Source organism: Panthera tigris, chromosome B3 (assembly GCF_018350195.1).
Source record: "Panthera tigris isolate Pti1 chromosome B3, P.tigris_Pti1_mat1.1, whole genome shotgun sequence".
In the NCBI taxonomy this organism is placed as follows: domain Eukaryota; kingdom Metazoa; phylum Chordata; class Mammalia; order Carnivora; family Felidae; genus Panthera; species Panthera tigris.
In genome coordinates this window covers 37,503,525-37,519,063 of record NC_056665.1, presented here as the reverse complement: position 1 = coordinate 37,519,063, position 15,539 = coordinate 37,503,525, and the positions used below count along the sequence as shown (strand labels likewise).

At 58.7% G+C, this 15,539-nt stretch overlaps 1 protein-coding gene and 1 non-coding gene across 2 annotated transcripts; one reads left to right on the top strand and one right to left on the bottom strand.

Moving 5' to 3' along the window:
* The first annotated feature begins 356 nt into the window (after positions 1-356).
* On the top strand, positions 357-9,001 carry SKOR1 (SKI family transcriptional corepressor 1). The gene is made up of 9 exons (XM_042987683.1): positions 357-463; positions 685-2,887; positions 4,006-4,096; positions 5,017-5,124; positions 5,646-5,717; positions 7,093-7,167; positions 7,407-7,481; positions 7,995-8,060; positions 8,580-9,001. Exons 1-9 carry the CDS (start codon positions 357-359, stop codon positions 8,672-8,674), a joined length of 2,892 nt encoding a protein of 963 aa, XP_042843617.1. The 3' UTR covers positions 8,675-9,001.
* Positions 9,002-14,160: 5,159 nt separating this feature from the next.
* Positions 14,161-14,267, bottom strand: LOC122239777. Its single transcript, XR_006219159.1, has one exon. It is a non-coding gene; the product is annotated as a U6 spliceosomal RNA (small nuclear RNA).
* Between the last annotated feature and the right edge of the window lie 1,272 nt (positions 14,268-15,539).

The following is a 15,539-nucleotide window of genomic DNA, read 5'->3' as shown; positions in this document are numbered from 1 at the left end:
GCCCTGGGGCTGGGCGCGCACAGCATGCTTTTGAGAGTCGGGTTCAGCACCGCGAACAGCGGTCGCCTCAGCCTCTTCTCCCTCCCCACCCCCCGCCCCCGCCACGGCCTCGAGACCCTCCTCCTTCTCCTTGCCCACCCCCCCCCGCCCCCTGCTGTCTGGAGATGGGCAGTGACCGCCCCTCCCCCGGTCCGTACCCCTCCCTGCGTCTTCCCCGCCCGCCCGCGTGCATGCGCGACTGAGCAGAGGGGCAGCCTGTCCCCGAAGTCCGGGCTTCAGGACCCGGGCGGGTAGGGCAGGCATCAAGGGTAGCCAAAGGCTCAAGGATCTGGACGTTACGAACCCTGGGTTAGGCAATGGCTTTGCTGTGTGGCCTTGGGCAAGTCACTCTCCGTCTCTGGGCCCCACTTCCTGCACAATCCGAAAACAAAATTGGGTTCCGAGCTGCCGGGGCAATCCTGAGGTCTCAATTACCCCTTCTTCTCCCCCAAAACCCCAGGGGCTTTTGTTGTGGCGCCAGCGCGCGTCTGAATAACAAAAGGCTCCCGTCCAGGGGGAGAATGAGCTTGGACTCCCCGTGGCCAAGTTTCTCCGCGCGCCCAACTCGGCGCGCCCAGCTGGGCGGGCCGAGCCACGGTGGCGCTGAAAATGGCTCAACTGCTCTCTACTTTCTCTGTTTCATAGGAGCGGCGGCATGGAGGCTCTCACCACTCAGCTGGGGCCGGGGCGCGAGGGCAACTCCTCACCCACCTCGAAGCAGGAGCTGCAACCCTACTCAGGCTCCAGCGCTCTCAAACCCAACCAGGTGGGCGAGACGTCGCTGTACGGGGTGCCTATCGTGTCTCTGGTCATCGACGGCCAGGAACGCCTGTGCCTGGCACAGATCTCCAACACTCTCCTCAAGAACTACAGCTACAATGAGATCCACAACCGCCGTGTGGCCCTGGGCATCACGTGCGTGCAGTGCACGCCCGTGCAACTGGAGATTCTGCGTCGGGCCGGGGCCATGCCGATCTCCTCGCGCCGCTGCGGTATGATCACGAAGCGCGAGGCCGAACGCCTGTGCAAGTCGTTCCTGGGCGAGCACAAGCCACCCAAGCTGCCCGAGAACTTCGCCTTCGATGTGGTGCACGAGTGCGCGTGGGGCTCGCGTGGCAGCTTCATCCCTGCGCGTTACAACAGCTCGCGTGCCAAGTGCATCAAGTGCGGCTACTGCAGCATGTATTTCTCGCCTAACAAGTTCATCTTCCACTCGCACCGCACACCCGACGCCAAGTATACGCAGCCCGACGCCGCTAACTTCAACTCGTGGCGCCGTCACCTCAAACTCAGTGACAAGTCGGCCACAGATGAACTGAGCCACGCTTGGGAGGACGTCAAGGCCATGTTCAATGGCGGCACGCGCAAGCGGACTTTCTCGCTGCAAGGAGGCGGCGGCGGCGGTGCTAATGGCGGGTCGGGTGGGCAGGGGAAGGGCGGTGCTGGCGGCGGGGGCGGCCCCGGGTGTGGCGCAGAGATGGCCCCAGGCCCGCCGCCCCACAAAAGCCTGCGCTGCGGCGAAGACGAGGCTACCGGACCTCCTGGGCCGCCTCCTCCCCATCCGCAGCGGGGACTTGGTCTAGCGGCGGGAGCCGGCGGCCCGGCGGGCCCTGGAGGGCCTGGTGGCGGCGCCGGGGTTCGCAGCTACCCAGTGATCCCAGTGCCCAGCAAGGGCTTTGGCCTCTTGCAGAAACTGCCCCCGCCGCTTTTCCCTCACCCCTATGGCTTCCCCACGGCCTTCGGCCTCTGCCCCAAAAAGGACGACCCGGTGCTAGGTGCGGGCGAGCCCAAGGGCGGTCCAGGCACCGGGAGCGGCGCAGGCGCGGGCACTGGCGGAGGCGCGGGCGGGCCAGGATCCGGCCATTTGCCCCCGGGGGCAGGCCCTGGTCCGGGTGGCGGCGCCATGTTCTGGGGTCACCAGCCCTCTGGGGCAGCCAAGGACGCAGCGGCCGTGGCTGCAGCGGCCGCCGCAGCCACCGTGTACCCGACGTTTCCCATGTTCTGGCCGGCGGCAGGCAGCCTCCCGGTACCACCCTATCCAGCCGCGCAGAGCCAAGCCAAGGCGGTGGCGGCCGCTGTAGCGGCGGCGGCCGCGGCGGCGGCGGCGGCTGCCGGCGGCGGCGGCCCCGAGTCCCTGGACGGTGCCGAGCCGGCCAAGGAGGGCGGCCTGGGTTCAGAGGAGCGCTGCCCGAGCGCGCTGTCCCGCGGGCCGCTGGACGAGGACGGCGCGGACGAGGCGCTGCCACCGCCCCTGGCCCCACTGCCCCCGCCTCCTCCGCCGGCACGCAAAGGCTCCTACGTGTCGGCCTTCCGACCGGTGGTCAAAGACGCCGAGAGCATCGCCAAGCTCTACGGTAGCGCCCGCGACGCGTATGGCGCCGGGCCGGCTCGTGGGCCAGGGCCGGGCGCAGGGTCCGGCGGCGGTTACGTGAGCCCAGACTTTCTGAGCGAGGGCAGCTCCAGCTACCACTCCGCCTCGCCCGACGTGGACACCGCTGACGAACCCGAGGTGGACGTGGAGTCCAACCGCTTCCCCGAGGACGAGGGCGCTCTGGACGAGGCGGATCCCGGAGCACCCAGTGCGCCCAGCACGGCAGGCGGCCAGGACGCGGACCAGCCTGTAGGGCCCCCGTCTACCACCTCCTCGGGCGCCGACGGTCCCACAGACTCCCCCGATGGCGGCAGCCCCCGCTCCCGGCGCCGCCCGGGGCTGCCCGCAGCCAGCAGGTCAACATTTGGGGACCTGGCTGCCGACGACGTGGTGCGGAGACCTGAGAGGAGCCCGCCGAGCGGCGGCTATGAGCTGCGAGAGCCTTGCGGGCCGCTGGGGGGCCCCGCGCCGGCCAAGGTGAGCCCCGCGCCCGACTTGCTGGTGGCGCCTCCCCGCTTACCCCTCGGCACCTTCGGGATGTGGGGCAGGCACTGGACAAGTTAGGGACGGGGATTATGTTCTGAGCGGGCGTGCCAGCGGTAGGCCCCAGCCGCTCTGAGTAGGCCCAGCGCTGTGGAACTTGTTGGGACCCCCTCGCCCCCGTGAGTGAGGGTTTCAGAAAATCCGGAGGTGGGGGGGACAGGCCTGAGAAACGAGTGTGCAGTGTTTTTGTTGATTGGGAGCGGGGGCGGGGGGGAGGGGTGTGCAGAGACAGGCCGGGACCTCAGTAACACAGAAATAAAAGGGATCTGGGGAAAGAACGGGGAGCAGAAAAAGGGACCCAAAGCCAGAGAAAAGCGCTTGCGAGGCCGGGCCATGGCACACTCGCCCAGATGGAGATCAGAGTCCCGGGGACGAAGGGGCTGGTGAGGAGAGGAGAGAACCGCCTCTCCCTCAAGCCGGGCCCCAGCAGTACGGGGTTCCGGAATCTTCCTCTACCTCAACTTGTAGTTTTCTGAGTCCCTTTGAACTCCGGCCTGGGGAACCGCAGGGTTCATTTGGTAGCAGCTGTCGAGATGGCGTGCAGGGCGGGAGAGGGGCTCTCAAGTTGTCTGAACCACGGGTTCGGGTCGGAGCTGTGCAACTAAGCCGAAGTCGTTGGCCTTTTGAAAGTGGGTGCACACACCTGTACATTTATTTCCATTGGGTCTATTAAAACACGAATCATTAGCTGGATGCAAAAAGCGTCATTTATGCGGGGACTGGGCGTGGGCTGGTGGGAAGATGCCGAAAAGGAGGTGGGCAAAGGGTGGGGGGGGGGTGGCTTTGGACAGCTCTTGTCTTGAGAGCCGCTTTGTCTTTCTGATAATTTTCTCGAGGGCGCTAATAATTACCCTGAAACTACAACGTTGCTGTGGCCTCCGAGGGCGCCAGGCTGCGCCGCGTGCGTCACAGCCGCCCAGGGCCCTCGGGGCCCACGGGCTAGCTGACCTCCGCCTCCCTCTCAGGGCTCCCCCTCGGCCGCGGCCGGGGCTGGGGGACCCTGAGCCGCTACAAGCACACCCCTAACCGCCTGTCATTTTCGGCCGCCGCAGGTGTACGCGCCAGAGCGGGACGAGCACGTGAAGAGCGCGGCGGCGGCGCTGGGGCCCGCGGCCTCCTACCTCTGCACCCCCGAGGCCCACGGTAACGCCCCTCAGCCCCCCTGCCGAGGTCGCTGGCCAATGCGACGCGGGGACCGCGGGCGGAGGGACAGGGCTGTGTGTGGGGGGGTGCTACTGCGAGGGAAGACGAGAGGAGAAAGAGAGGCAGAGGAAGCGAGAAAAACAGGGAGAGGGAAAGAAAAAGAAAGGGAAAGGAAGCTAAGCGAGAACTAACAACTTCCATCGTTTGGTCACTTAACAACAAACCTCCCTATCCACCACACAACACACGCTCACATACACCTCATAAAATCCTTTTTAAAACCACGCCTGGCACCTCTTTCCAGTCCTCTCATTTATTCGCCAAGTTTTTGGGGCCTCGAGGTCCTCTGTGGTCAAGCCAGGTTAGGGCGGAGGGTGCGGGAGCTTGGCTGCGCGCTTGGATACCTGCGAAGAGCCCGCGGTGGCTGCGACCCAACCCGGGGGGAGACCTGCAAGTGCGCCGGGCCCCTGTGGCTCGAAGAGGAGGGGCTGAGGGCCTCGGAAATCCGGGCAGGCCGAACCCGAAAGGATGTCTCCCCCGCCGCCACCCCGCGCGGCTCGCAGCCTGGGCCGCGTTCTCGGCGGGGGCGGCGCGGGCAGACCCGGCGGCCACGCGCGCTCGCGGTGCCCCAGTATCTGCGCGCGATGTAGGTCGCTCGTCCCTGGTGGGCTCGGCTGCTCGTCTTGTTCTTTTCCGAGGGGCTGGGGAGGGGGCGTGGAGCGCGGGATGAGCAGACCGCGCGCGGGGGAGGGGGTGCCCGGCCCAAAGCCTGAGGGTGCAAGCCCAGGCGCACAGCCGGGAAGCAGCGGCGGCCACAACGCTTTTAATTAGGGCTCGGGCGCCCCGACCGTAGCAGCTCTGGCCGTATCGGGGTCACGGTTTCTTTGCTTCTCCTTGAAACTCGGTTTATTGCCTTTAAGAACCAGATAAGGAAGACAATCACTCGACCGCCGACGATTTGGAAACGAGGAAATCCTATCCAGACCAAAGGAGTATCTCCCAGCCAAGTCCCGCAAATACAGACCGAGGTGAGCCCTAGGACCCTCACGCACCAACCCCACCCGGAAGCCGGGGCCCAGGTCTCCCAGGTTTACACAGGTTTGGGCTTGGCTTTTGAGGAAGGCTTTCGATCAAACGTAAGCGGCTGCTGGTCCCCTTGTGCGGCTGAAAGATACATATTTAAACAGCGCGCCCGCGAGGTGCAGGCCAGGGCTTTCCTCCTTAGTGGGTTTGGGGCTCTTCTGGGGGAAGGGAAGGTGGTGTACTAAAAGGAAATGAGAGACACCGTCACCCACGTGAAGCAGGTCAAAGGGTATATACTTCCCGCCCTAAGATAGCCTACCTTCCCTGGGTGCACTCTCCTTCAGTGGGTCACCCTCTAAAATGATAGCTTGGAAGGTAGGTAATACTGGATGCCTGTAACTGACTCTTCTAAAGGTAGAAGGTCTGTAGTAGCTCCCTGACTTAGCTCGGTTCCGGGAAAGCTCATCCTTCCCCTCCCAAGGCCTCTCCCAGGAGAGAACCCCTCTTACCTGCCCTTGTATCCCAGGTGAAGATGGGCTCACCTTGGATGTCACAGGAACTCAGCTAGTGGAGAAAGATATCGAGAACCTGGCCAGAGGTGAGGTTAAATCTGTGAAATGGGGGTACGCTGTGCTTCGGGGAGATGAACCCTACTTGTAAGGGAGTGCATGGGAAGACAGGGCTCTTGGGGAATCTGTTTTCATTGAGTGCAAAGGATAATCCTCTGGACACATTATCCTGGCACAGAGGTATGGGGAGGGGGTGGGGTGAGGAGAGTGAACCAAACCCCTAGAGGTTCATTAGAAGTTTGGGTTCCTGAGGCTAGCCTGTCTGAAGAACCCAGCAAAAAAGAGAAATGAGTAATAATTCTCAGAACTTGATGCATATGACAATCAGATAGGGCAATGTGGGTCTCGCAACCTCACTGGAACACAGGACTTTTTCTGAAAAGCAAGATTGCAAAGAGGCATTTATTTTAGGAGTGTGAGAGGTTAATTTTTTCCTGGAATTAAGGCGTTCTGGCCCCACCTCAATACACCCTAAATGGGGTGGGGATGGAGCATGTTTTTGGAATGGGATCCTGGGGTAGCTGCTTCATCTGCAGTGGGGGAGCATGTGGCTTGAGGCACAGAGGATGGGAGCCTCTAACCCCACTTTGCTCCTCTGCCTCCCACTTTTGTGTTTCCTCAGCACCTGCTAGGGGTGGGATTTCTCAGAGAGCCTCCCCCACAGGGAGGACTTGGATGCCAATAGCTCCTTGGTCAGGGCAGCCCCTGCCATTCCTCTGTAGCTAGTTCTGAGGGCACTAACGGTGCCTTTCACATCCACCCGCTATCCACCACCCTGCCCTCAAACGGTCCAGGGATGGCCTTGGAAACTGATGAAGGAAGGGGGGGGGGGGAAAGCAGTGGTGGTCTTCCACTCTTCCTGGTTACACATTTAACAGGCTATGCAATTACTTTCAAATCATTGGTGCTTTATATGAGGGCCCTTAGTATGGATTTGGGGTCCTGAGACCCCCTGAAATTGTGAACAAACTGTTGTGAAAATATGTATTTTTCCATGGCAGGGGACCAAGTCCTTGACAAGATTCACCCAGCTCTGTATTGTTGAAGGGAGGAATGGGGTGTGTCATTTGGAGGGGTAAATCAAGTCCTGGGGCAGCTTCTAAGGTTTGGGAGTTTGGAACAACTTAAAGCAGATGCCATGCTGGTTAGTGCCTGGAGCCAGAGCCTAGAAGCCCAAAACCTGAATTTAATTCTCCTGGGCAACCTAGCTCCTGGCCCTTTTTCCTCGTCCAGATTCTTTGGAAGCAAATGGGAAAACAGTGCGGAGGGCCTCTGCCTCCGGGCCCCACCACTCTGCCACTCCCATCTCAGGGCTCTTGGCCAGGGCGGGACCTGCAGGACCTTGGGGAGGGGGGCCTGAGTCCCGCACACCCTCCTTTACCTCACACTCTCGGCCCTTCGCAGACGAATTGCAAAAACTGCTCCTGGAGCAAATGGAGCTCCGCAAGAAGCTGGAGCGAGAATTTCAGAGTCTCAAAGGTACCCCCTTCCTGGCCCACCTCACCCCACCTCAGCGCGAGAGCTTTCTTCCCGCACGCCCCCGGACCCCAGGACTGGCAGCTGCGGCTGCGCGCCCTGCCTGAGCCGCGGAACCCTCCTTTTCCAGGGTTTCCCGCTAGGCCGCAGACCGAAGGGGTGGGGGTGGGGGAGGGGAGTGGGGAAATGGGGCCGAGGGAGGGGGCTGTGCCTAACAGCTCTCACTTAATCAATTTGCACAGATAATTTTCAGGATCAAATGAAGAGGGAATTGGCTTATCGAGAAGAAATGGTACAACAGCTGCAAATTGTCAGAGGTAAGACGGGAGTCAGGTGAGCGCGCGCACGGGCCGTAACTGCCTCTCGTCTGGCAGGAGCCGCAATGTTGGCTCAGTCATTTGGATTTAAATTGAAGGTAATTTAACAATTATTTTTTTTATTTAATATCCTTTGTATACTCTGATTAGCCTCAGAATGGCAAGCGAGCCCAGCAAACGGCTTGCAGGCATCATTACATGGAGTGATTGAACTTCTTATCGCGGCAATTTCCATGGTTTCTAAATTAAAAATCGAGGCGTAAAATTACCTGGGAAGTAATGCCTAAGTTTGCTTTAATTTTGGTTAGATCCGTCTGCCTTTAAGCGCCATCCCAGGCCATTTCCTCCCTCCGCCAGGCTGCAGTTTGGAGCACTGATGCTCCCTCCCTCGGTCCCCCGGATTTGTTTTTTCGAGGGGGCTGAGCACTGGGGAGAGGGTGAGGCCCAGGCTGTGACCCCGGCCGGCTGGAGGGTGGTCTCATTTCTTCACTGGCCCCTCCCCATGTCTTCCAGACACTCTGTGTAACGAACTCGATCAAGAGCGGAAGGCGCGCTATGCTATCCAGCAGAAATTAAAAGGTGCGGAAGCCGGGGAACAAAGATAGGGTTGCCAGGCTCTGGCTGTGCCAGTGAATGAATGAGTGAGTGAATGAATGAAAAAGTAAATGGCGGGGCTAGTGAGAGGGGAAGGCCAGGTCTACCTGAAAGGAGGGAAATGGGATTTTTTTTTTTTAATGCGGAAATAATTCTAGAACGATAGAATAGGGAGAAAGAGCCCCTTGAGCCCTGGGCATTGGGAAATCTGCCGAGGGATCCAAATCTGGCCGTGGGCAGATTGACTTCCCTCTTTCTGTGCCTCAGTTTCCTCTTCTGTATAATGGGGCTATTGAACACGAGCAGTGGTTCTAAACCACTGCAGGCTCTCACTCCTAGCCTCCTACCTTTTTCTGATCCGCTCACTTGATAACCCCTGAGCGGGAGGGGGTGGGTGAGATCTGGGCAGGCAGGGGAGGAGGCGAGTGGACTAAGAGGGTAGGCTTCGCCAGCGAGGCTAGGCAGGAGAGGTGCCCAGCTTTGCCCGCCTGACTGTCTCTCCAGAAGCCCACGACGCCCTGCACCACTTCTCCTGCAAGATGCTGACGCCCCGCCATTGCACTGGCAACTGCTCCTTCAAGCCCCCGCTGTTGCCCTAGGGCCGGCCCGGCCGCGCCCACGCGCCCTCAAGCCATGCTGCTCTCTTCTTGTAAATACCCGCGGCCGCGGCGGCCGAGAGCGAGGAACAAGCCATTCGGACACGACCGATGTAAATACAGCCTCCCGCCCGCCCGCCCTCCTCCCGGGCGCCTCGGCCCAGGGCCCCTTCTCCGTTTCCAAGTGTAAATACCACCTCGCCCCACGGTTGAACTCCAGGGCATCGGACCTCATGGGGTTAAATGGACCGAAGGGGGTAAGAAAGGGGTAAGGGGGCCTCCCCCCACCCCATACAGCCTCGGACCCCCAGTTGTGTACACAATGTAGCAACTTCGCTGGCGCTGGCCCCGCGCTCCCCCCCCTCCCCACCCCCGTCCCGTCCACTTCTGAAACTTGTTCCTAATGACAAAGTGGCTATGTGCAATGGATATAAATGTACTGTGAGTCTCTCTTGGTTCAGTATTGGGTTCGGTTTTATTTATGCTGTAAGTTACTTTGCTTCCTTCTCCTGGACCTGCTTCCAGTCCCGTTTTGCATTCCCCTTTGGGTTTTGTTTTGTCTATTTTTTCTTGTAACCTCTTGATGTAACAGCACTTTAAAAAGGGCGACAACTGACTCACGAGATGGAGACCACCTTGAGCCTGTTTGGGGAGACCACCCTGTATCCGTGACTTTTGTTTTGTTTTTAATAAAAAAAAAAAGAAATCTGTCACTTCCTGGGGTTGTGGAGGTGGGAGTACGGGGTGGGGAGGGTGGGCGGAGGCGGGCTGAGGGGTGGGCAACAGGTGGGGCTTGAAGACCGCCGGCGGCGCGAGTCGTGGAGCGCGGGGGCTGAGAATCGCACGGCTCAGGTAGGCAGCAGCGAGCTCCCCGACCTTTCTACCAGTCCTTCAGATACACCCAGGTTGCCCCGCAGGCCACCCTCTCCCCACGTTTGGGACCCTCCCTGGAGCCTTTCGACCAGGGGTGAGAGGACTACAGGAGGCTCCTGGGTGCCAGGGTCTCAGACTCTTCCCTGGAGCTCCCTCAAGGGCCGAGGGTTTACTCGCGCCCACTTCCACACCTGCCCCAACGAGGAAGTCCTTTCCAGCGCGGTCAGAGACCGGACACTTCCTGGGAGTTTGCCCGGCATCCTGCCCGGAAGCCCAGGTTCATTCAGAATTGCCAGGAGGCCCGGACACCGCAGGCCTGGCCCTGGAGCGCTGGGGCGAGGCGGGGCGGGGCGGGGAGCGAGGTACCTAGGATAGACTTCGACTGGGCGAGCCTGGAAGCACACAGGTATCCTCCTGCCTGCCCCTCCGCTACCCTAACGGAGGGACCCCTGGCAGTTTTTAATGTTCTGTCCATTTGGGCCCGAGAGGGTGCGCGGACGTGGAGGAGCCCAAGGAGCCAGGCGACGCCCGCCTGCGCTGGAGTCAGGTGGTCTCGACTGGGGGATGGGGCGGTGTCAGGGTGCGTGTGACCGCGGTGGGTTGCTTCCTGGCCGCTGTTGATGAGCCCTCACCTTGCCGCACGCCTCCCGTGGGCCTCAGTTTCCACAGCGCACCTGCTGGTTAGGCTACAGATAAAGGATGGAAACTGCAGCGCACTTTTTTTGAGGGGGAGAAGAGTGTGCCTGGAGAGGGAAAGCGCACCGTCCTGGGGCTCATTCAGCCCTGGCTTCCAGTTTCACCACCTCGGCTGAGGACTAAGGGCTCTGTGTCGCTCCCTTCATCCTTCTAGGCCTCCGTTTTGGCCCACGTAAAATAATATTCAGGCCTCTCACCCCGGCGCGCGCGGAAGAGCTCTGGGAGGGAAGCGGGGCGCAGGGCCGCGGGTCCCCAGCCCGGTCCAGCGCCCCGCGGACTCCGCCCTCCGACATCCCTGGAGTCTCCGTGCACTCCTCCGGTCCCCCACCGCCGGGCTAGCCCCTCGGGCCTGGGAGCCCTGCGCTGCGCCGGTCGGGAAGTTTGGTAGCGGGTCGTCTGGAGGGCCCGTGGCGGGTCGGTGAGCAGGGAGCGCGCTGCCCGCCGCCTGGAAGGGGCGTAGGAGAGGAGGCCCCCCCCACCCCCCGGCGCGCTGCGGAGGCAGGAAGCCGGTCCCCGGAGCCCCCTGCGCTAGGGTTCTCAGGACCCCAGTCCCGAGACAGTCGGAGGGCTAGACACAGGACATGAGAGAGATAATGGCGGTGAGGGCAGCGGCTAAACTGTGAGGTGTCGTCGAGGGAAGAAGTCACCTTGGGACGCGAGGTCTCCTAGCAGGGACCCTCCGGGGATCGGGAAGGTTTCCTTTGGGTGGAACCAACCCGATCAGTTCTCCGCTGCACCAACGGCGAAACAGGTCGCGAGAGGAAGTGAGCAAGTGACTGCGTCCAGGGCCGAGCGGTGCTGGGACGCGCAGAACAGTCCGGGTGTTGGGGAGAGCACGAGACTTCACCCCCTTGGCGTGACCACGCCTTTGGAAGCGGCACAGCCTGCTCTATAAAATGGGAATTACAGTTGCTACCCAGGCAGGAAGTTCCGTGGCCGCGGCCCACGCAGAGAAGCCTAGCAAATACTCCTTTTCACCTTCCCTTAACGAATTCCCCAAAGTAGAGAAAAAAGCCGTAGGCAGCAGGGGTTCGCCAAAGGGCGCCCCATCTGGGCCGGAATCTCTGCAGACTGGAGGTGTAGGCGGATCCGACCCAGAAAGCTTTGTCGCAAAAAACCCTCTTGGGTTCCTCGTCCCTTCAGAAGTGGTTTGTTCTCCCCCAAATGTTAATAACCAAACGATTGGTATGGATGTAATTATCAATAATTATACGAATTATTGCTGATTGCGGGGCTCGTAGCTACTTTAATTAGTTTACCAGATTCTAATTAAGTTAAATGAAACATTAATAGGGAAAATATGCTTTGAAAAAAAAAAAAAAAAAACCCAGGATTTTTAAAAAGTCTATTTCTCGCCACAACGTTGCCACCTTGCGACACATTTTAGGCATTGCAGCCAACGTCCGAAGGCCCTAGACTAGGGAGCGTTGTCTTAGGGAGAAAAAGTGGGGTTTCGGGAATTGCCAGCGGGCTATGGAGCACAGAACTTCGACCTGGGTGTTCTTCCGAGGTGTCTGGTTTCACACCCGTGACTCCGGGAGGTGCCCACAGGGGGTCTGGCTCCGGAGTCCTGGGTCTGTGGATAAAGTACCAGGTAAAGATGCCCCCTCAACCTCAGACCACCTTTTTTCAGCGGAGGAACTTCCAAATACTCATAAGGAGATGCTGTTTACAGTCTCTATCCTCACCTTTCCCAGAAAATCCAGGATTAAGCTGTAGGCCCTGGTGGAGAGTCACCCCCCCCCCCCCCCCCGGGGAGAAATCCCGCCTCCATGCATCCTGCAAATCTGGTAACCTGTCTGCAAAAAAACGGCTGGCAGACCCCCGGATTCCTTAGACTGACTTCTGCATTCCTGTGGCACTTGGTTCCTGAAGCTAAGCGTGTGCTCCCCTCTCTGAGTTATCCTTGGTTGTGTGTGTGTGTTCCCCATAGGACTGTAAGTACCCTGGCAACAGGGGCCACATCTTGCTTTTCCTTGTGATCTCCAACACAGCACCCAGTGCCCCAAAGTAGCTCAACAGATGTCTAAATGAAGCGGTTCCAACTTTGCGGTTTATCAGGATGCTGGATATGTCTGAGGGGAGGAGTCCCTAGGTGCTTCTGGACTACAGCTCTTGGGAGACGATTAAGTTCATTTGCCTAATATTAATTAAGCACACGTTTAGTGGTCAGATGATCCTTCCTCAGGAGGATTATTTGGGGAGGGGGACAGGTGTCTGGTAAGAGATTGTCGGCCTAGGAAAACTTTCTTCCTTTTTCAGCTGTGTCCCAAAGAGGGTGCAGTTCCCCCCCTGTCCACTACTCCACCTCCTTGGATCTAAGGTAGAGCCTTGATCCTTTGCAAAAATACAACTCCTGTCCTTGAATTCAGAACACCGACAAAAGCAGAACTGGGCCTGTGTTCTCTTTCCATTGATTCTAAACAGCTTTATCTCTCCTTCTCTATCTTCAAAGGTGACATAGTGTTTGGTTAAGAGCACAAGCTCTATAGCCAGATTTCCTGGGCTTCAAGCCCTTCTCTGCCATTTACTAGTCTTGTGACATTGGGCAAGTTGTTGAATGTCTCTGTGCCTCAACTTCCTCATGTGTAACAGGAGTAGAAGTTTTACTTCATAGAACGGTGCGGAGCCAGGAAAGTCAGCCAGGTGTCTGACTTTTCCAGGACTAAGAATTGCCTGTCTTTCCTCTTTTCTGCTCCAACACAACGGGTCAGACCAAGAGGAATAGTTTCTTTAGAAGGAGAGTCACACCAACATTGGTCCTTTCCTTGTTTGGCATCCCAGAAGGAGACATTGAAAACTACTCACCCAATTGCCCAAGTTCTTCCTAAGAACCAGGCATGTTTGAGGAAAGAAAGGAAAACCAAAGCTTGCCCTCCAACTGCATGCACTGGAGGCTGTGAGCCGAGGAGAAGGTGCAGTGAGAGGTCCCACAGACCGCTATTCTCGGCTGTTACCTGGAAAGGATCATTTCACCTCCACTGAAGGGAACAGAAATGGATCCCTGATGGAACGCTGCTTCGCAGCTCTGAGCGCCCACCGGGAGAAGACCCCCGCCTCTGCCCTGGGGCGGCTCAGGGGCTTGGCGTCTGCAGCCTGCCCTATCTGTGGGGAGCACAGAGCCTGGGATCTGTGCGCTGCTCTCCCAGCGGCTGCAGAGACCGCTGGGCCGACTACGTGTGTGCTCAGGCATCAGCAAAACATGTGCACTAACATTTTTCTCCTGGGGGGGGGGGGAAGATATTTCAAAACCATTGATAAAGTCATCGCAGGAAATCTGAAATTTATTGGACTTTTCTTACTAATCCTACTAATTAGGACTGTGGTTCTTGCATTCATTGCGCAGGGGCAAGGTCCCGATCTTTTCAGGGCCTGTGCCTCCAAAGGTCTTAGCAGGCCTTGCCGCAGCCACTTACTGGTTACATGATCATGCCCAGGTTGCTTTGCCTCTCAGTGACTCCTGTAAAATGGTGACAATAATACTCACAAGGCAGGGCTGTCAGGAATACGAAACCCGGATATTGGTGAGGCCCCTGGCACACGGTAGACCTTAAGGAGCGGGCGTTATTTTTTTTGATTCAGAGGCAGCATGGTGAGTCTTGTTGCGCGTTCCTGTTAGAGTCACCTTGTCTATCACAGCCCTAAGTTCCTGTTCTGTTTTGGACCTGAAGTGGGTCCACTTTGGCAAGACCGTTTCTTTAAGTGTTAAGGTACCGTGGGACTCAGGATAGTGCAAGGGGAAGCAGAGGCAAGATGGAAAAGATCGAAGACTGGGGCCAGACAGAAAAAGCACGACAAAGAGAGATTCTGACTGTGCCTCACCTCCTCTTATTCCATCTCCTGGGACTACAGTTTCCTTTGTGTGAAACAAAAGAACCTGTAAGTGAAAAGTGTTTGCAAGGGAGGGATAAGCTCAGGTACAAAATATGGAACGCTTCACGAATTTGCGTGTCATCCTTGCGCAGGGGCCATGCTAATCTTCTCTGTATCGTTCCAATTTTAGTATATGTGCTGCCGAAGCGAGCACGATATGTGGGCGCGCTCTGAGGGTATATAAAGCAGAGAATGCGAAGACTTTTACAGTTATGGTGACCACACTGCACTACTTAGAAAAAACTAAATTTTGAAGACGTATGACCTCGTGTATCTCGTACACACGGTAATTGTATCTTTGTGATTACAGCGAAATGAACTCTAATTATTTCTCTAACCCTCCAACGTTGTATATGCAAATTAAGGGACCATGGGAAATTGGCCCTCGGCCCGCGCGACCTCTGCGCGCCCCCGGAGGGCGCGAGCCTCACACTCGGTCACGTGGCGCGCGCGGCCGCGCTCCTCTTCCCCGCCGTCCCAGCTGGGCCCCCAGGGGTCGCACGCGAGGTTCCACCGAAAACCGGGCGGCACGGTGTCCCCGAAACTACGCGGGGTGGCGCCTGCGCGGCGCCAGCACATTTTGGGGGACAAGAGGCGGTGATGCGCACGGGGGCCCCACAGAAATCGGGTTGGGCAGTCCCCGCGGCAGGACCCGTGACCCTGGCGAGAGCTGGAAACGCCGGTCGTGCACCGGAAGGGGCCGGGCAGGGTGGCCCGGGGCCGCAGCGCGGAGGAGTGGTTCACGGTGCGCCGCTGTTTCCCCTGGGGTGGTCGGGCCCTGCGCCCCGTGCTTGAAGCCAAGGGCAAGGGGGTGAGCGTCCGCTTGGGGCCAACGCTTTCCGTAGTGTGACTCGAGGTGTGGCAGACCGGGAAAGGTCGCCAGGCTTTGGTCCAGCACTGGGCCGGGCCCCTTAGCTGACCCGTGTCCTTCCCCTCAATTTGCACGTTAGAAAACAAGCTCTAGTTGGTTAATCAAGGCCAAAATTAGCCTGCCAGTCGTGAAGGAAGTTGGGATTTGCAGGCAAGTCTGGTTTCAAAAACCGATCTTTTCCTCTTCACGGTGGAACTCGAGCGAGGAAAGATTTGGGACCAGGAGTGCGGCCTCCCCTTTTGGACAATGCTCCCAAGGCCTTATGGGCTCAGACTTGCCTTCCTGCCCTAGTTCCCTCACCACACAGCAAGCATCTGTGACGTCAGCGCCGGGGCTACAGGGCCAACAAGAAGTGGTTTGTGTTGCTGTGGCCGTTCGGTTCCGGCGAGGGAGCCAAGCAAACGTGGAGGAGCATTCTCAGTGCTGAGAGGGACTAGAAGGGAAGAACATGGGGTTTAGACAGTGACTGGGGAATGAAGGTGGGCAGGAGGGAAGGGGACATTTGAACTGTCGCTCCATACGGATGCAACCCTGAGAGGACCTGACAGACAGTGC

What these genes read in the sequence shown, in the direction of transcription:
- SKOR1 (XM_042987683.1), top strand. Translation starts at nt 357, where the DNA reads ATGGCTTTGCTGTGTGGCCTTGGGCAAGTCACTCTCCGTCTCTGGGCC. An exon ending in GCTGCCGGGGCAATCCTGAG is followed by an intron (nt 464 to 684) that starts GTCTCAATTACC and finishes TCTGTTTCATAG; the next exon opens with GAGCGGCGGCATGGAGGCTC. An exon ending in TATCCAGCAGAAATTAAAAG is followed by an intron (nt 8,061 to 8,579) that starts GTGCGGAAGCCG and finishes CTGTCTCTCCAG; the next exon opens with AAGCCCACGACGCCCTGCAC.